Source organism: Eretmochelys imbricata, chromosome 12, assembly GCF_965152235.1.
Source record: "Eretmochelys imbricata isolate rEreImb1 chromosome 12, rEreImb1.hap1, whole genome shotgun sequence".
Classification (NCBI taxonomy): Eukaryota; Metazoa; Chordata; order Testudines; family Cheloniidae; genus Eretmochelys; species Eretmochelys imbricata.
In genome coordinates this window covers 16,631,346-16,652,739 of record NC_135583.1, presented here as the reverse complement: position 1 = coordinate 16,652,739, position 21,394 = coordinate 16,631,346, and the positions used below count along the sequence as shown (strand labels likewise).

At 40.5% G+C, this 21,394-nt stretch overlaps 1 protein-coding gene across 3 annotated transcripts in view; it reads left to right on the top strand.

The window, feature by feature from the left end:
* ADCY7 (adenylate cyclase 7) overlaps positions 1–21,394 on the top strand; it is a 119,718-nt gene that overhangs the window by 85,346 nt on the left and 12,978 nt on the right. For 2 of the 3 annotated variants that reach the window (XM_077831519.1, XM_077831521.1), the window contains 10 exons: positions 4,522–4,654; positions 9,469–9,654; positions 10,792–10,835; positions 12,647–12,727; positions 13,806–13,878; positions 15,372–15,469; positions 16,996–17,080; positions 19,148–19,285; positions 20,256–20,318; positions 21,299–21,361. In XM_077831519.1, the coding sequence (XP_077687645.1) occupies positions 4,522–4,654; positions 9,469–9,654; positions 10,792–10,835; positions 12,647–12,727; positions 13,806–13,878; positions 15,372–15,469; positions 16,996–17,080; positions 19,148–19,285; positions 20,256–20,318; positions 21,299–21,361 (964 nt within the window). The remainder of the gene's footprint in view (positions 1–4,521; positions 4,655–9,468; positions 9,655–10,791; positions 10,836–12,646; positions 12,728–13,805; positions 13,879–15,371; positions 15,470–16,995; positions 17,081–19,147; positions 19,286–20,255; positions 20,319–21,298; positions 21,362–21,394) is intronic. The other variant, XM_077831520.1, reaches the window with a different exon arrangement.

Here is a 21,394-nt window from a genome sequence, read left to right as displayed (position 1 = left end):
TAGGCAATACAAGGCTGTATATTTACTTAGTGTTTCTACTGATGATTTAAATCAAGTGTGAGTGATACATTTATCTAGAGAGAGATCCAGAAAACCGAGATAAAAATGCAGCCTTATGATGTATAAACAGTAGGTTTGTGTGTAGTTTGTCTATAATAATTAATAATAATAATTAATAGCACTTTTGATCTATAGATCACACAGCACTTTAATAAAGAAGGTAGTAAGCATGTTTATATATTTTTATAGTTGGGGGAACTGAGGCAGAGGTGTAAAGTGACCTGCCTGACATCACCCAGCTGGGCAGTGTGGAATTTGGGAATAGAACGTAGGTCTCCAGACTCCCAGTGCAGTGGTCTATCCATTAGTTCAAGCTGCCTATCTGAGATACTTACTAAAAATAACATGAAATGTAAATATTCTTTAAAACACAACCATTTAGTATTTCCCTTATTCAGAAAGAATACCAACTTAGTGTTTTTCTGTGTTGCAGTGTATGTAATATTTGAAATTGTGATTATAAAATACCCCAAATTCTGTTTTTAAAAAACAAAACAAATAAAGATGTCCTGGGCTTGCACACACTCGTATTATTAACTGTTTGAATTACAGTAGGACCTAAATGCCCCAACTGAGGGCTGGGCCCCTTTGTGCTGGGCTCTGTACGTACATGTAGTAAGAGACATGCCCTGCCCAAAAGAGTTTAAAGTCTAAACAGACAAGAGAAACCAATATTGAAGAGGGAACAAAGGCATGAGGAAGTGCAGTGACCTGTCCAAACTACACAGCAGGTGTGTGGGAGGGCTAGAAATGAAAGCCCGGTCTCCTGGCTCTCAGCCAGCGTCCTAGCCATTGAACCATGCTACTTCTGTCTAAAATGGATTAGAACAGCAATTTTATTACCTTGAGTCAGATGCTTGTGTAATCTAGAGATACACTTATGGGGTTTTAGTTTTGTAATTTACAGCATTATCTCAGAAGATGATACTTTATAGCTGCTGCTTTCAAGAGAGAGTGAGAGATAGAGCATGCACTATGGACAGGATTTATCAAAGAAACCTGTTTTTGTTTTCTGTTTTTTTTCTCCAGCCTGTACAGGACCAAGGAAGTTGATTCTGTCCCTTCCCTCTTCCACCCCAAATGATTCTGTAATTTTCTGGGGCTTTCATAGCCTGTGCAAATCTATCAATGTTTTGTGGAATGACAAGTATATAAATCTACGATTGCCATTAAAAAAACCCTTAAAGCATAGCTCGGTCTTGAGGGGTGGTTCCTTGTTACCACCTGCCTGAGTCACTACAGATTGCTCAGCTTAGAGTAGTAAAATGGGTTTACTAATGGAGAAAGAGCCCTGCAGACTCAACAGGGAATCTGAAAGTTGAGTTGTCTACTGGTGAAGGTGGCTGAGCCAGAATGTAAAGTAATTGCTTAGTTACCAGTTGTGGCTGTGATGTGCCAGCCGCAGTAGAATCGAGCACACTGCTTGTGTGCTCTGTTGACTCTGCAATGCTAACAGGAGTACAGAATTGTAAAGATTTTTTTTTTTTTGCCTGTAAAGCAAGCTAGCATGACTCCAAATACAGTGAGGGAGTCAGAAGGTGCATTTTTACAGTCCATTTTAGGACCATAACCACATCATAAAGCTTTGATGGCTCTGTTCCCTTCTACAAGCGTATGTTTAATTCTCTGTTTAATATTACGACTGGTTTGGGTTGGCCCGCTGGTGCTGAAATAGCACCGTGTAATACTGCACTTTCTACGTGTGCGTAGCACTGGGTCATCATGGGGTTCAAAATTTACACTACTTGACAAAAGGGGACATTTTGTGTCACAGGGGTTATGGCGTAGCCTCACAGGGAGGCTGCTTGTTACACAGCTCCTGTGAAGAAAATACAGCGTGAGTGAGATTCCCATAAGCACACAGTGTTTGCTAAGTTTGCTGTCACTACAGTCAATGGAAGTTTTATTTCATGGGGAGTAGCTAGGCAGACACTGAGCACTATGGAAAACCCCACACTATAACAGAATTATATGCCAAATTGACTATGTTTGTTCATTTTACTGTAGGGTGTGGAGTTTCTTTTTTGCTTGCTATCTGATTTTTTTCTCTGTACAATGTAATAGCTATTGCAAATGATCTGCAGGTGTATTTGGTTATTGGTTTACTGGTGAATTTTTTTTTTTTTAAAGTTCTCAATTTTCAGTGTCCCTGTACAAATGCAGCCAAAAATACTTTGAGGTGTACCCAAATAGCCATTTTTCTATGGAAACATGAGCTTCTGACCTAGAGCAGAGTTATTTGTATCATAGTAATGTGACCTCCTTTCTTTTCTGTGCTTCTGAATGATTTTTTGAAAGCTTTTGGTGTTGCTGAGCTGGTTACTGATGGCCATTTCTGCATGTGTCTGAAAGATCAGAACGTGTTTTACCGTAACCTTTGAAACGTCACTCTTGTTGTAATTTAGCTTAATAGCTTTTTTTGTTCATCTGAAGACCAGGCTGACTTAAAAAACATTGACTAGTTTAGGCCCAGCCCTGCAATCCTTACTGCAAGTAGCCTCTTTGTCTTCAAGGCTGGGTGAGGAGGGGAGAGTATATTTACCCTTTTGTGGAAGTGACCAAAAACGGCATTGAGGCTGCAGTTGGCATTATATGCCTGTCCCTTTTTCAGTGAGGCTCAAGTAATGTCCATGAGCAAATAAAGCTCCCTTAATCATTTCAGAAATTGTCTAAATATTTCCTTTCTTGTTTCTAAATATATAGAAAAACTTTTATGACCAGCTCTTGTTGTGACCTGACAATTGTAATCTTATAAACAATATAGTCCGTATGATACTGACCTTTACTTTACAATGGGAGTTTAAGTGAAGGACAGAAGACATACTTGCATCAAGGTCTGAAGTGTGCTGCATTTATTCTGTAGGCTTTAAAAAGCATCTGATGTTGTTAATCGTCATATGCAGCTGAGCAAACTCTTCAGTCAAGATACTGTCTAACAGATGTTGCATTTGAATGCTTCCAATCTATTGGAAATCCCTAAAGAATTTGCTGAATGGGAGACTGAATCTAAATAAGCCCTGGTTAATTTTGGGGTGTCACCTAGCATTTTACAATTGCTACTGGACACACATAATGATTTAGGGCATCTTATAAAATTTCATTTTAGAAAGTCCTCTTAGGCTGGTTAAAGCTGAGGTAAGAATTGCAGCAAAATAGTCTCATAGGCCAGTTACCAGTAAATAAAACAGAAACATCTCTAGTCGCTGTGGGGTCAGGTGCAGTTAGGGTGACCAGACAGCAAATGTGAAAAATCGGGATGGGGGTGGGGCGTAATAAGAGCCTATATAAGAAAAAGACCCCAAAATTGGGACTGTCCCTATAAAATTGGGACATCTGGTCACCCTAGGTGCAGTCAGGACTGGATTCAGCCCTCCCTGCTCCAAGGCATTCTCACCTATTGACTCCCAAAGAGCTACCTTTCCTCCTGGGAAATCTGATTGGTCAGCAGTCTCCAACCCTTCCATTGAGCACATGTGCAGGGAAAGGGAGTGGGGAACTGCCCTTAACCTCCTCCTTGCTGTAATCGGGTAAGCCATCAGAACCCTCTCACAAACTCCATTTTAAAGTCAGTGACTGGGTTCTCTTCCCAGCTCTGTATTTGATTCATTGTGTGACCTTGGACAGACTATTTAACCTCTCTCTGCCTAAATTACTCCATCTATAAAATAGGGTAAATCTGTAGCTACAGAGAAGCATATAAGTGAAAGGATCATAATTGTTATTTTATTATATTAATACATTTAATTATTTGGAATGTCTTTTATTGTGCAATTCTATAGAAGGGGGTTGCACAAACACCTGATTCCATGTGATTACCTGGTGCAACGAAATATTCAAGACAAGGCTCCTGTGATCAGAATGAATGCATGGGAGTATTAGCAGATCCTATTCAGAGACCTGCACTGTTGCTGCTGTGCTTCTGATTTCTCTCTCCAGGAAAAAAATACATGTTCAGAATTGCCCTCCTTGTTGTTAAACCTTCCATGGATTTACTTCAGTCCACTTTGCTGATATTCCTTCTGCCTGTCTAGCACAGGACTCATCCCTCCACACAGTTTTAACTATTGTTTTGTTTGTGAGAGAGAGAGAGAGCGCATTCTCTGAAGCTCCTGTCATCTGGAACAACCTTCCTTTGTCTCTTTGCCTTGTCAGTCATCAAATCTTCATTGATGATATTTCTTCTACCTTGCCTGCACCTCTTAATTTCTCTATCCCTCTGCTATTTACTTTCATGTATTACTTAGTACCAGCACGTGTTTTGGGATACACATGGTATGAAAGATGCAACACAAATAAAGTTGTATTGTATAATGTACCATGAAGGATCATAAATAAGCAATACTGTTTGAACTGCTGTCAGGATCCTGGAGTCATCTGCCAAAGCTGTTGAAATGTAAATGAGTTGCTTAAACTGACCTTTCCGTGAATGTTTAGGCCTTTTGTTCTTTTTCCCCACTCTAGTCGTGTACACATCACTGAAGCAACGCTAAATCACCTAGGCAAAGCTTACGAAGTGGAAGAAGGGAATGGACACCTGAGAGACCCATACCTTAAAGCAATGAACATCAAAACCTACTTGGTGATTGACCCAAGGGTATGTGTCTACATTTAAAATGTGTGTGTGTGTGTGTGTGTGTTTTAGTTCAGGAATATTATTTGTGTGTGTGTGAGAAAGAGAGAATATGGGTCATCTGTGTGGTTTGAATGTAGGACCTCTGGATCTAAAAGCATGTGCCTGTACTGTTTGAGTTAAAGGTCCAGTAGCTTGAAGGCAATAGCTGACTTACAAATGTCTTACGTGGGCCAGCTACTAGAGAGGGACAAAAATGCATGCGTATCTATTATTTGATGTGTGTGTGTCATGCAAAGCAGTTTCAGGATAAAGGCTTTGCATAAAGCTAAACTATATAATAATCCTGAATTTCAAAGGAAAAACTCTGCCATAAAGTCCATCTCAAAAATGTCTGAAGCTCCTAAAGCAAATAATTATGAAATTGATCTGCCTGTTCTCTTTGAAGGAAAGCTTGTTTTAAATAGCGTTCAGTGTAGGACATACAAGTAGCTTCACCATAGATGTCTCAGTAGCCAAATGTTAACCATTCATTTATTACTGCTGTCCCCAGAAAGGGATGTTCAAGGGTGATGGTCACACATGAATACTTGTTAACTACTGAGACTGTCTGCCCAACAGAGATCCTCTTTGTTCCTTAAAGCCTTCCTCAGTCCTCCTCTTGTGTGCCAGAAGTGGAAAATAATCCATATCTACAAGGGTTCTCTAGTGTGATTGATCTCTGAATTAGTGCCAAGCTGGGGCTTCATCACCATTAGCCCTTCCTCAATAGTTCACGCTATTCACTATCTTTCATTATTACCCCAATACACTCCATTGTCGGATGAAGTGCTAGCGTTACAAATGAGACAAAAGGATGCATCTAATTCTCCTCCTATAGTTCATGCTTTTCGCTGGCTATCTGTAAACAAGCAAAATAAGCCACTTGGGTGTTTAACAGTTTTGAGAGTTTTATGATGAAAAGCGAATAAAGACTCAAAAGAAGAGAATCTGGGGCACTCCTGTAATACCAGCTGAGACTGGGCTCTGCTATGTCACATCCAGAGCTTGGCTTGTGAAGTTTATTGCAATGAAACCCAACAGTTCCTGTATTTCATTGGGATCCCCGAGCGTGGATTACGTGCCCTTGCAGTCAATCCTGAGCTTCCCTGAGTATGCTAGTGCAGTCGGGGCTGGCTCAGCACTGCAGACAGAACAGACATCCATCTAGGGTAGCAAAAAGTTAATTAACTGTTGATAGCAAAACTGTTAATTAACTGGATGACTGTGAGTGAACATTTGCCATTTTGCTTATGGAAGTAATATGCCTAGAGCTTGGCTTCTGTAGCTTTTTCTTGTACACAGACCCTGTTGACTGGTACTACTGATCCTTCTTTGTTATGCCCTCGGAAATATGAAAGTTTTGTTCCTGTTGAAACCCAGCTCTTGCTGTTCTTATGTTCCCCCGATAGGAGTTCTGTGGCTCAGGTAGTAGAGACTCTGAAGAAGATTTTGTTATCTTTGTTGTTTTGATTAGGCTTTCTATCTAGGATGCTTTTATATAACCTCCATGAGTAACTCACTCATTTCTGTATTCTGGGTCAATAGCCCTGGAAGCCATTCTTTAAACACTGATCATACTGAAGTGCTGCAGTTTGCTATTAAATTCCCATTTAATAGATAGAAGTAAGAAAAATGAATAGCCAGACCAGAGCATGCAGACACTTAGAGCATCCGTCAGAAACTTTCTAAATCTGCTAGGAGCCACCTTTCTCCCCTCCACCCCCACCCCGCCCTTCCCCCAGCTGTTGTTTGTTTTTAGGTCCTCCTGCTCTGGTTACTTCCCCTCTTTTCTCCCCCACATTCCTCTAACTCAGCTGAAATCTACATGCACCTTGGGGTGGAGTTACCACTTGGTGTATCTTGTGGTTGAGCTGAGTACCTTGGGAGCAAGAAATTTATGCTGGTGAGTGAAGCAGCTGCCCGAGTCCCCAGCCAGGTCCCATGAGCTACTACTGTGGCTAGCTACATTAGGCATTACTACTGGAGCAGGGAGGGAATGTAGGCAGCTTTAAGGAGCTCCTCTCACTGCAGAATGTGTTTGCAGAGAGTGTGGGAAGGGTGGGTCTGGTGGAGCTCTCTCACCGTATGTTCTATCAGTCTTACTGGCTGCATCTTTCAGCCAGGATCTCTCCCCAGTCCGATGATGTTTCCTTTATCTTTCAAGTGTTGTCGTCGATGCTGTGAGTAGAAATGAAGAGAGAGATCTGGGGAGTTTGCTCCCCTTTCTTATAGCAATTCTCTTCTCTGAAAATCCTCTCCAGCTGCGGCTCAGGAGACAAAGTCTGATTGCACGGGAACTTCCAGCTGTTCCTTTGCCAAGTTGTACATTTCTTGCTCACACCCTTTTTCCTGCCAAAGAATGGCTGCTTAGCTGGATGGTAGTCCATTTCATTTTGTTGACATTTTGTTGGCTGAGGCGTCAGTTTGCCTTTTGTCTCTGAGGAACTGGTTTGTGCCTGCTTTCTTGAAATGGGAACGTGTCTCAGGAATGTCATACAGTAGACATGCAATTTTACATACAACATTGTCATACACATTTTACCAGGACAATAATGATCAACAGATTATGAGTTTTCAAATGATCTCTCATAAGGCATTTTGTACAAAATCATTTTACAAAAGAGTTTTGTAAAAATGGTGAATGTGGGGATATGAACTGTCATGGGCCATTTTTCAAATTTGTCTCTTCAGCAATACTGCCAGAACAGGCCATTCAAACTGTTTGTAATTTAAAGAATATGATCTTTGCCACCCACCGTGCAGTTAAACTGGTATTCTGAAAAGCGTTTTGGGGGAAAATAAAAACGCACCATAGAATGTTCCAGGTTAAATTTTCTCAGTCTAGACAAGCCCCAAGTGAAAATATATTTTTGTTTTTTGTCCCTAAACTGCTAGTCCTGAAAAATCCACTTGAGATCTAAAACCAAGCTGGGTCCTTTCTCCCTTATGCGTCATCAGTAGTAAAGAGTCTGTAGTTAAAATTTAGTTTACAGTTAATACCTCAGCCAGAATAGAATTGAACTCCCTCTTCCATAGCTCTAAATTATATCCTTAGTTCTGCTTGTTTAAGTGCTATTAATTTCTCTGAAGGTGGTACTGAGAGCAGAATTTTATCTTGGTCAGTAAGGCAAACAGATAGGACTATGAATATACAGAGCTGGATGACTGCTCTATTGGGTAAGAAAGGTGCCTTTTTCACAGATCACATTTCTGACCATAATCATGCTTTTTTACGGAGACCAAAATATCAGTGTGTGTTCAGCGAACAATTGAGAGTTCGAAATTCTATGAAATGTTGAATAAATAACAACCTGCTTTTTCTCTTGCATGCTTGGTGTCTAGTACTTATTACCATACCTAGATACACCTCCCGACAGACATGTTGTATACAAATACAATGCAGTTGTCAGATGTGCTATTTTTTTAAAAGGTACATAACATTTCTAAGGTAATGTAATCTCTTTCTCTCCCCCCCCCGCTACCCCCCCCCCAGCTTTATGGGGAGGTGAAGTTGTTTGTGTGGTACTTATTTTTACAACTTCCAAGTAATCACAAGATAATCACATAAGAATGGCCACACTGGGTCAGACCAAAGGTCCATCTAGTCTAGTATCCTGTCTTCCGACAGTGGCCAATGCCAGATGCTTCAAAGCGAATGAACAGAACAGGGCAATCATCAAGTGATCCCTGTACAATCTCATTGATTAATAATAGCTTGAAGCAGTATGCAAATTTTTATCTCCCTGTAATTAGTAACTATGGGGCCACGTAATTCCCTTTAAATCCAAGTATCCAAAGATTGGAAAGAAAAAGAATTAGCAGAAAACAAATCAAATGATCTTCTTTAGCTATTTTAAATTACAGACTGGATACTACAAAGACATGCAGGTGATCGGGTGCTTTACGCTATTCTGTGATTAGATTTTTACTGGCATACTATGCTGTGTGTATACTCAGCGGGATCTGATATACCTCCATTAAAATGGGTCTTGCACTCCTGGAGATGCCTAAAATGTGAGGATATGCTTATTCATCAGTGCACTATCTGAGATCTGATGCTGTTATTACACCAGTTATTCCTAATGTGTTAGCTGCTTTTGGTCACATGAAAGGACGTTATGAGGCTTTATATGTTCCTTTGCTACACGTCCATGGCAGAAGGACATAATCTCTGTTGCAATCCAGGGCTGAGCTTCATAGAACTCTGTCCAGCTTCCTCCCAACCATTGTGTGGGTCCCTCTGTGTCATGTACCCAAGACCTCGTGCTTATGGTCTCATTCTACCTTGACTTTCCTCTGACAGTGAGGAAACCCCTTCATCTGTCTGCAAGGCTCTGTGATCTCTGATGATGCTACACATGGTCCAGAAAGCGAGAAGGTTGAATCAGAGCAGTTTTCAAAGCAGGGAACCTCAGGCAATTCAAAGACTAACCAATTTATTTGAGCATAAGCTTTCGTGAGCTACAGCTCACTTCAGCTCACGAAAGCTTATGCTCAAATAAATTGGTTAGTCTCTAAGGTGCCACAAGTACTCCTTTTCTTTTTGCGAATACAGACTAACATGGCTGTTACTCTGAAATCAGGCAATTCAGTTTGTTATGATTTGCTTAAACTAGAGTTAAACGAGACCGGGGATGGGGAATCAAGGATGGCACTCTGGCTGATGTATGTAGTGCCATGTCCCTGGAAACCAAGGTCCTACGTAGTTGTGTGGCTCTCAGGTACAATCCAACAGAGCTTCAGAGTGCTGTGTACTTTTTTTTTGGTATGTAAATGTGTGTGTCTCTTACTTTTAGTCAAAACAGCAGACGTTGAATAATCATCTCCCTAAAACACGAGTGAACGATGGGCTGAAGATGCGCGCCTCTGTCCGTATGACACGTTATTTGGAGTCCTGGGGAGCAGCCAGGCCCTTTGCCCACCTGAACCACAGAGAAAGTGTCAGCAGTGACTCCTCAGCTCCAAGTGGGAGACGAAGAAAGGTGATGGTTGGATTGGCACTGCATGGTGTGTGGGTGGGTGGGTGGGTGGGAGGGGGGTGTGACGCCCAGTGCAATGCATACACACCCACAGCCTTAAGCAGGAATAGAAACACTGAGTTCAGGGAGAGGGCACCAGAAAACAAAACAGGGATAGGGAGTAGGAAGCAGGAAGGCAACATACACATACACCAGTGATCATATAACCACACCATGGAATCAACCCAGAAATGAATGGGCCAGTGCAGATAACTGAGCACAGGATGAATGGAACGGTTAATCATGTAACAAAAGGATTGCTGCATCCTGCACCAGCTTCAGTTTCTGGATCAGTTTAAAGCGTAGCCCCAGTCTGGAGGGGGCCACGACTGCTTTTCCCAATGGGAACCTTAATTATCTTGACAGTGCTAACGTGAAAGAATAAAACAGGATTTATTCTCCTTTTCGTACTCCTGGAATTTCAGAGAGGATTTTAAAGGTAGCAATTTAGGCCCTGATTCTGCCAAGTAATTAAGCCCCTGCTTAACTTTAGTGCACATGTAAATTCTATTGATGTCCGGCTTTATTTTAATTAAGTGCTTTGCTGAATCCGGGGCCATGGGAGTGCAATGACTGTAAGTAAATAAATCAACCAACCATTAAGCTCATCTTACTGAGAGAGGTGATATTGTCTCCAGTGCATCACAGTTATCCTCTGTCCTTTTTGTATCTTAACTTTCACTTGAGGACCCAGTAGACCCAAAAGAGATCTCACTTTAATGTCTCCTCTGAAGGATAGCATCTCTAACTCTGCAGCATCTCCTTTCCCCCTCACTGCTTACATAACACCAAGTTACGGTATGGTGTTTGAATCTTTGGTCTTCTGGTGCTGAAAAGTAAATGAAAGAGATGCATCTTGCTCTCAGCTAACCTATATTTATATGCTAATCAAATACCATGTAATGTTGTACACAACACCTCTGCAGCTCCTCTGTGTCTGCTTGCCTACTGGGGAACAAAGTGCTGCAGTATGAGTTGTCAGTTGAGTTCCTCCCACTTGTGCTGTATCACTGTGTCAAACTAGCTTTCTCTTATCAGCCATGTAAAATATTTTTTCCAGTTTATGAAATGTATAACTCACTCACAAATCCTCTTGTTTAGGAGATACCTTTGCATTCTACAGGTCGTCAAAAGACTTCAGATAGGTAAGTCCAGCACTGTTATTATGTACTGTGTGGTCCCATTACAATTTGACATACTGTAATTATGTGACTTTATTAAAACAAAAAAAAACCAAAAAACCCTAGATTGGCAGGAAGACCTATTGTGGTAGGCACTGTACAAAGAAGTAATAAAACAGTACCTGCCCCACTCTTTCACTCTAGATCAATTTCAGATACACTGCACCTGCTTCTGTTTAGCAAGAAGAATATTGGATCTTGGTTGAAGAATAACTTGGTTGTAAATTAGACGTGTTTAATCATAGAATCATGGAATATCAGGGTTGGAAGGGACCTAGGAGATCATCTTGTCCAACCCCTGGTCAAAGCAGGACCAATCCCCAATTTTTGCCCCAGATTCCTCAGTGGCCCCCTCAAGGATTGAACTCACAACTCTGGGTTTAGCAGGCCAATGCTCAAACCGCTGATCTATCCCTCCCCCCAAAAGTGACACGGGAGGGGGTCTCTGGGAACTGAACTCAGGTCCTAGGCTAAATATCTAACCGCTGGACTATCCTCCCTCTAATACAGTGGTTATATGAGCCTGAAAATCCTAAAACTAGTTTTGAGCTCTGCATGGTTTACTTGTTCCCGACTGGTTGCCCTACTTGTGTTCTGGTGTGACCTAGTCATCCCACAAACTTGTCAGTGACAGAATTTTTCCAGGCAGTCATTCTATACCCCCTCTTTATTCTCATTCACAATAGCAAGCTTTGGCCATTTCTTTATACATACTCTGTTAGATGAAGTTATTGTATGGTTATCCAGCTTGCAGGGTACATCATATTAAGATGAACTGGTGTCTGAGACATTTAAAATATCTCATGGTTGCATATACAGGCCGCATATTCATCTTCAGTAGAACAATTCATAAAGTACAATTTTTAAATGTTGCATTTAATCACAAGATGCTTCTTAGCTGCACTTATGCTTTATTAGGTTAGAGCTGACTCTTTTTGAATGATGGATATTGCAGCTAATGTCTCTCATGAATAACCAACCACACCAAATTTGGCCTTTGAGACTTCTCATGAAAACTTCTTTAGGAAGAGATTTTTCACCTTGACAAAAGGCTGCCTTCAAAATAATTTTTGTCTTGAATGATTAATTTGATTATTGTTAATCTGCTAGAGCTGTTGTATTACATTATGTGTGTTACTCTCTGTGTTAGTCTGCATGGATCTAGACAAGAACAGTTATGTACCTCTTCACTTGTAAACTATAAGTGAGTTCCTTCTTTCTCCTTTTACTTCTGTACTTGTTCTGTCACTCTGGATGCCCATATTTCCTCACTGACTCCATATCCTTCTTTTTACAGGAAAGTAAGTGAGATGCTGTTTGTGTAAGGAGGGAGGGTAACTTTAGAGAAATTTATACTTTTGTGTGCCGTTCCTTTTTGATTTTCGTATTCGCAGTAATTGAGAATATTCCCAGTAGTTTTTAAAAAGTTTTGTTTGAAAATTTTCAGAAAATTGACATATGGTAATTGTATTTTTGCTTTGATAAGCCCTGAGTTTGGCTTCAGTGTGTAATAAAGTATTGGAATTATTTATATTTGTTTTAATAGTTTCTTGGGTTTATTTTGGAGATCATGTTGTTGTTCTGATATAGTTTTGAGGATATTTGTAATTAAGTGACAATGATGAATAACCTTTGCAGTATGTGACAGCTACACTGTGCATATATTCTACAGCATGTTTTGGAAGTCTGAGTAAAGATACATCACATTCATAAGCCAGAAATTGATTTGATGCTTAATATCTTCTGTCTCTCTCTCTCTCTCTCTCTCTATTTAGAAATACGTCCCAGAAGGGAAGGATGGAAGAAGATATTTATGATGAAATGATGTCGACCATTGAGGGTCTCAGTTCGACTAAGTATGTACTTTTTAAAATTGTTTTTCTAGGTTTTAAAAGCAGCTCTCCTTTTCTCCAGAGAGAACCTGCATTGCCAATTTTAAAGCTACATGTAAACATCACCTTTCAAAATTTTTTTTGTTTGCTTGTGTGCCGTTTGCTTGTTTTTAACTTGAGTACAGTGGGAATTCTTTTGCATTAAAGTACAGCTTAATAATATAGTTCCATTGTGAAATTCTCAGCCAGGTTACAGAAAAATGTTCATTTGTGAGAAAACAAGAAATTGTAACATTTTAACTGTCCCAGCACATTACACAATAGTGGGCTGAATACAGGTCACAGGAAATGTGGGAAGGTCAGAGGGGTGAGGCAGCTGGGGCACACATGTAGGCAGAGGTCAGGAGCACATGGGTAACTGCTGGGAGCACTGCAGATATGACTCCCATGGCTGGTTCACTGAGGGTACATGGAGTATCAGTGCTAATAGCAGGCCCAGCAGTTGGCACAATATATCTGTAAAAAGCATATGAGGGCTGCATTTTATATCTTTTAAAATGAATTTTAGCATAGAAATCCCTATGAGCTATACAAACACAGAATGATTTCAATTGGGAGGGAGCCATCCATCCCTTCCTCTGGGTTATGGCAAGGCTGATATACTTGTACTCAAACCATCCCCAATAAATGGCAGGTATTTGCAGGGTGAAGGCATGGGTGACTGAGTATCTCTAATCCATCTCTAACACCTCTCTTTACCCTGTCGTATTTATGACAGGGTACCCAGCCAAGAAGGTTTCAGACTGGATTCCTTTTGTACTGATGACTATACTACCAAAGGGATAACTAAACTGGTGCAAATCCATGAGCTGCAACCATGAGATAACTAAACTGGTGCAAAACCACTAGTGCAAAACCAAATAGTCGAAATGTAAAGGCTCTTAAGAGTGCTTTGCCAGCTGTTCAGAAAAACATTATGCCATGCTAAACAAGTCATTAGCTATGTGAACAATGGAATCCAACCTGAAACATATGATTTTTGCATTCTGTTATGTTAGTTTATTGCATACATTTTGTAAAACCTATTTCTATTTTAATGCAGACCATGGTGTAGTAACTCAGATGACTTCTGTGGATTCTCACTGTTTTTTGTAGAATCTGGATTGGAAAAAGAGGTTAGTAAGAGATTAAGTAATCTTTTTTGTTATCCTAAGTTACCGTTAAAGAACTATGCCTACATAGGAGCTGGGAGCATGCTTCCCAGTCTGGGCAGACAGACATGCACTAGCTCTGCTTGAGTGTGCTAAAAATAGCAGTGTGGATGTTGGGGCACAGGTGCTGGCTTGGGCTAGCTACTCATGTCCGAGCCCAAGCTCTGGGTCTGAACTTGGGTAGCTAGCCTGGGCTGCCATGTCCACATGGCTATTTTTATCACATGCGTGTCTATCTGCGGGGACTGGGAGCTGCAGTGTAGACGTACCTTCATAGAAACGTGAAAGGACAATTGAAACTGAAAGTATGTTCGTTCCTATATTGGGATTCCTGAGGTGACTGCTGCCCCAAATACATCTTAGGTGACGTGATGTAATGGAGATCTCTTGGTTCACTTGGCTTATTCCCTCCTTCTTGGTAATGTTGTTAATATGGACTAAATGAATTAGTAAATAATCTAGGGTTAAACCTTGGCCCTTTAAAGTCAATGGACGTTTTGGCAGTGGGTCCAGCATTAGTCTGAACATCTTCATTATAAAAAAGCAATGAGGTATTTAAAAAGTGTCTTTACATACATTGTAGCAAATAGGACTCTGCTTTCCATGATCATTTCTTTATGCATCAGTATGATATTTGGTAGGTACCGTATATACCCTATATGAATGGTAACATTATCCTTGATCCTTAAAACATCCTGAGTCATAGCTTAAATGGAGGCAGGATTAAATTTCAAATACCCATATGTATACGGTATTTTACCATTCTAGTCCTCGCCCTTTCCCAAACTCAGGGGGACCCACAACCCATCCCCGTACCCCCGAAAAAGAAGAGCCTTCACTGAACCACTCCAGTCCGAGGAGAGCCCTGGTTAAACCCAGAGTGATTGACGCATATGGACACATTCATGAGGCATATGTGTATATATAGTAAAACTTGCATCAAGAGCCTTCTCAGTTTGAGGCTGCTGTCAGTGTCCTCAAGGTTTCAGTTCAGTTTTGGGTAGCATTCAGTTAAATGAACTTCTCCTAAAAGTTTTTCTTCTGGTATCTTGTGTGGTAGTTCAAAACAGATTTCACTGTGTGTGTATTAATCTACTCACATAGGACGGGGCCCCCAATCACTATGATAATATAAATAGTCATATAATCAACTCTTATAGTAAGTGTTAGTTTGGAAGCTGTGCTGATTTACATGTTGTGTACAGATCCGTTGTGCAGTTACTGCACCTTGTTAGGTGTCCCCAGCTGGTTAGAAACTGATTCTTTTGGACTGGGGTCTTTTTCTTCAGTGATGCCTAACTGTACATTTTATCTGGTTGATTGGTTTCTCTTCACATTCTTTGCTTAATAGTATGGTGCAAAGATACTTTTGTGGTAGAATTAAAAAATACAAGTAGTAGATTACAAAAACTAACTCTAGAATTATCCTTATTAAATGATTACAATCTTTGTTTCAGTATCGCACCATCCCCATCCCCAGACTGAGGAGTTACTTTGTCTGTGCCGGTATTGTGTTGCTCTGTATATTTGTGATACAGATGTTTGTCATGCCAACGTAAGTGTGTGGTGTTTTGCATTTCTTTACATTTTAAATGGATTCTCTGGATAAAACATTGCTTGCATGTGAGCAACACCTTTAGCTCTTACAGATCATCCTGAAGGGCTGAAGCTAAGGCTGTCTACACTTAAACCGCTATAGTAGTGCTTCAGTGTAGACATGCACTACTGTGACGGGAGGGGTTCTACTGTTACTGTAGTTAATCTGCCTCCCTGAGCTAGGTCAATGAAAGAATTCTTCCATAAACCTGGAGCTGTCTATGCCGCGGGTTTGATAGGTTTACGTACATCTCTCAGGATGTGGATTTCTCATATCCCTGCATGATGTGGCTGGGTTGATCTAACTTTTTAGTGTAGACTTGGCCTAATAAGTTACATACACAAATACATATTCATTCTTAATTGTGACATGCTCTTTGTTAGTATAGTGCATTCATAGGTAGTTTTGCACCTGAGCCAGGACAGCTGCATTAACCTAAGTGCACAGTGTTTCCTTAGCAGTGTGTTTTAGCTGTGCTCAGTATACAGAGAGAGAAGATCTATTAAGTAAAGAAGTGCATTTTAGATTGTTTTTCTGATCATCACCTTAATGACTGAGGATGAACAAAGGAGAGTAGGGTTAGGCAGTTTAGGAGGGTTTGAAGCCTGAATCTGATGTGGAAGGAAAGAGAAAATCAATGAAGGCGTTTGATTATGTAAGTGACTAGCTCAATGATACAGTGTAATCTTCAGGGACTACTGTACATTCACATTGGGAAACTACTAGACGTTCTTATTGTTGTATTCATTAGAAGAAATTAGTTGTAGCAGTGGCATCTTGTGTAGACTGGTGATAAGATTTGCGGAGGCTAGAGAAGACGCAGTAGATCAGTAGAGATGGCCCAAATTTTGACAAAGATTTAAGCAGTCAGGATGGAGACACCTTCAGAGATGCCTGGAGGAGGAAGACCAGATTTGGTGAGAGTCTGGATGATGGGGGAGAAGGGCAAGACACGTGTAATTGGCTGTGGAGCACTAAGGAAACTCTCACCACAAATATTTCTTGTAATGATAATGTCAGGATTATGAATTAGGTTAGTAATATTAGCTCTAGTATTCCTATCCGATCGTGGATACCATTATAATATAGTTGCTTAATCTGATTCTAAGGCCAGAGAAGATTTGTTAAATGACTCTTTGTCACAGCTTGGAGACAGCTGACTTTCCCTGGTATTTTAAATTTTCTGCCGTATCTGTTTTTCTCTGCTGTGACACTAATGATGGTGGTGTGGTTTATCCATGGGGTAATAGCACATGATTTGAATGAGAGAGTGGAACACCTGAAAGTGAATCTTTGCCAAGAGAGGGCAATAAACGTCCACGGAAGGCCCTTTCTCATGATCATGTAATGCCAAAAGAACAGCAACAATATTTATTTTAGTTATGGGAAACTGCATTAGTGAGTGTTGCTTGGTTAGTTGCAATTTGACTATGACAATATGCATAACACTTCCATTTAACTTTGTTCTCCTCTCTCTGATTTAGAACCGCAAAACTAGGACTTTCATTTGGAGTTGTAGCAGTCATAATTGTGCTTATTTTGTGTGTGTGTTTTGCTGATAAATGCCTGGTAAGTAAAAACATAGGCCAACATTTTCAAAAGTGGATGGCTAAAGTTTGGCATCTAAATATAAATTACCTGTTTTTTAGAGGTGCTGAACTTTCGTAAGGGTTACAGATACTCAGCACTTCCCACAGTGAGGACATTCATATTAGGTGCCTAAAATATAGATTTAGGGACTGAATGTCCAGCACCCGCATTTGAAAATTCTGATCATAATTCTTACATGCTGTTATACAGCTGTAAACACACTTTTAACTGGATTTTTAAAAAGTCCTTTCTGTTCTTGCAGTCATATTTTCTGGGGTTTTTACCCTATGTAGTGGTAATCCTGGGTATGGATCCTGTAGTTTTCTGTGCTGAAACTGACATTCAAGTGAAAGGGAGTTTTGAGTGCATATTGATTTTAGGACTTGATTGACTATAAGAATTCATAAGCAAATAAGAAAAATGCAAATTCATGCATGTTGTAAAGGTGGTGATTCCATAGCTGGCTGAAGGGTAACGCTCTTAAAGTTGGACCTAAGTAAACCAAGAATTCTAGAAAGTAAAATGACTAGTATTTGAATTGACTGTGTTGTGGTGCACAGGTACATTACCAAATGTATGCAAACAGTGTTTTTAATCAAATTAAAACTGGCTGCACAAAAACAGAGTGCAAGTCCTATGATGTACAAAAAGAGACAACATCCTCCAGTCCAGCCTCCCCATCACCCACCCCCAAATCAGCTCTCTGATTTGGAAATGCCTGGGAGAACAGGGGAGCATTACTGTGTGTCCATAAGGTCACTAAACTTGGCTGTGGTGGACCAAGGAAGGAAGTGAATTTTAAAGCTTTGAGAATTTCCTGCCATCAGCCACTCCCAGCATGGCAGATCTCAGCTACCATGAAAACAGATGTGGAAAGAGATGGGTCTCTTAGGTACCCAGGGCCTAAGCCAGTTAGGGTATGTCTACACTGCAACTAAAACCTGTGGCTGGCCAGTCCCAGTTGACTCAGGTTTGCAGGGCTTGGGCTATAGGGCTGTTTAATTACAGTGTATAGACCTTTGAGCTCGGGCTGGAGTCTGGGATCTAGGACCCTGTGATGTGGGAGAGTCCCAGAGCTTGGACTGCTGCCTGAGCCTGAACGTCTGCATCACAGTTAATCGGCCACTTAGCTGAGCCCTGCGAGCCCCAGTCAGCTAGCACAGGCCAGCCACAAGTGTCTAATTTCAGTGTAGACAAACCCTTAGGCCAAAATACTGCATTCACTGCACCCTGATACATGAATGGTAATTTTGTTACAGGATTAAGTAGCAGACCCTTCTTGAATTGCACATGTTGTATTATATATTCTGCTGAGCCACAGGAGGGAAGAAAAAGGAAGAAATCCATAACCAACATTGCATTAGGCTTGATTTTGGCAGCCGAGTACTACAAAAGGACAGTTTGGATTCAGTATCCCAGAATAAGAAGCTTTTGCTACATTGGCATAATGTTTGCATTCTGCATAGATGTATGTGTTAGCAAAGAGATTTTTTTTCCATAATAGGAAGTGCCGGTCTGGGGTGTGTTTGGTGTATGATTGGTTTATTTTATTTGGTCTCCTTTTAAGTTGTTAATTTTTCTTTTATACTTAAAACTAGCAAATTTTAGTGTAAACATTTTAATAATAATTTCTCTAGCATGTTTCATTAGGTGACATCAGGCTGTTTTGAAAACATAAATTAACTGAGTCACAGAAAACATCCCAAGTGGAATAAGAAAGTATTTATCTCCATTTTATTAATGGGGAAACTGAGGCACAGTGGTGATTTTTGTCCAGTGTCTTTCAGAGTCAGTTCTAGAGCTGGGAATACAACCCTAGTGTCTTGGCTCTCTGTCTCTTGCTCTAACCATTAGAGAACAACACTTCTCTGTTTAAAACAGAGATAATATTTTCTTGTTGTGCTCTGGTGATTGTTTAATACTGTAATGAGACTTTTGTGTGTGCAATGGACAAAATGTTTTTTCTTGTATCTAGAATTACGACTCTTGGCACACTAAAGCCTATATGTAATGCATCTTGTTAAAACAAACTTGTTTCCTTTACAGAAATGCTGCTCAGAACAATGGCCTTCTATGCGCCACCTTCGTGCTATTTCGGATAAGGTAGAAACAATGCCTCTAGTGAGACTCCCTTTAGCAGTCATCACTATAGGTGCGTTGCTGATGATAGCCATTTTTAATTTGGTAAGTACTTGCATTTTTCTTCATTCTATGCATTTCTTTTCTTTTATAACCTTTGCAGACTTGACCACCCCACCTCTCCTATCTACCATGTTCTTGGCCCTGTTTTCTGATGTTTAACTCTTCACTACTTGCTTTTAACATTGAACTGATGTATGTTGAGCAGAGCAGCATGCTGAGGAAAGACACCCAAACAATTTGTAGAACCAGAAATCCATATATCACATCACATTCTCTTTGTTTCAGGCTGCCAGTTTATAGTATCGGCTGGTTATAATTACTATTGTTGTAAGAGAACTGCAGCTTTTTTAAAACACTAAATTATTTGGCATGAGTGGGTAGTGGTTTTATGAAGTAGAGGCAATACAGCACGTCTTCATTTTACTAGCTAAGGTCACTGAGGGGGAAACTCAAGGAACATATGAATCGGAGCCTGTTTTAAAAAAAGCCATTATGGTATATTGATGGTCCTATTCAGGAGTGTTTACTCAGTCGTTACTCCCATTGTGGGAGTTCAGCTTAAGTAAGGACTACAGGATTTAGGGTCTGATTCAATTCTCATTGAAATCCGAAGCGAGTCTTTTTATTGACTTCAGTGCACACGTTGTATTGGACTTTCGGCCCATAAAACTGAAAAGCAAAAACCTGTTTAGAAGTCACCAAAATATTCATTAATAACTTTTCTCGCTTGGTCACCCAGCTCTGAAAACAGGTTCACTTTTGAAAAATATGTGTCAAGTTTTGACATGACCTTTTCTTGCAACCCCAGATCACTTTGACGGTGTGCCACGTGTGTACAGGGCATCCTCATTGATATTTGATATGTAACATTTATGGTACAGTAGGGCCCAGAGGGCAATCAGACCAGGGCCCCAGGGTGCTGGTGCTATTATTTGTAACAAATGACCGTCTCCCCACTTTCCCGCCTCCGCCCACTAATCAGCTTTTATATTCTTTCTTGGCAATGAATCAGCCTGCTGAAAAAAGTAGATCCATAAACGCAACTGGATCAAGTGATGAGGTTGTCACCTTCGTGGTGAGTAGAGCACCACTTCCATTTCCTAGATAAAAACAGAGACCTGGAATGCTCTGTGTAATATTGACAGCTAGCAGGTTCTCTGTAACTTCCCTTCCCTTTATGAAAATAGAGCTTTTAATGATTGACAACACAAAGGTTAACTCCTGTCAGTAAGCATTTCTAGCTGCTCGCTCTGACAGATGTAATTCCCTGCATTACAAGGGACGGTTTTGTAGTTCATCTTTCTGGAACTACCAGAAGTGTAGAGCACTCCTGACGCCAGTTGAAGTCGTTAGTTGTGGGCATTCACCACCTTTTGAAATTCAGGTGTTCTTAGGGGACCAGTTTGATACAGTACAACAGAGTGTACTATTACTATCTGTTAAACTTTACATAGAATCCTATTGGGCAATTTAGTTTTTTCACAGAATCATAGAATATCAGGGTTGGAAGGGACCTCAGGAGGTCATCTAGTCCAACCCCCTGCTCGAAGCAGGACCAATCCCAAATTTTTGCCCCAGATCCCTAAATGGCCCCCTCAAGGATTGAACTCACAACCTACTGAACTATCCCTCCCCCCGAGGGACTTTTGTTTAGTCTTGTAGATTTTTTCAATTTATAGCCCAAACAGACAAGAATGTGCTTTAAAGGTGGGAAATATTTTAAAGAATAGTTAGCACTTACTTAAGAACTGACCCAATTCCCATTGACCTCCAAACGGAGTCTGTTTATTGATTTCAGGGGCATTGTATTCAGCTTTTGGCACTTAATGTTCAGAAATGAAAGTCTATTGAAGAGTCACCAAAATGGTCATGAATAAGTTTTATCACTTGGTGGCCCAGCTCTGAGCTAGGTCCATTTTTGAAACATATGCTGCAAGTTCTGACATGACCTTTTTGTGCAAGCCCTCATCGCTCTAATGATGTGCTGTTTGTGTACGGGGCACATCCCATTCTGCTGCTAATCAACTTTTCCATTCTTTCTTGCCTGTGAATCAGGCTACTGAAAAAAGTACAACTGTGAACTCTACTGGATCCTGTATTAAGAATGTCACCTTGCCGGTGAGTAGAACACCTGTTTTCTTCCAAGATTAA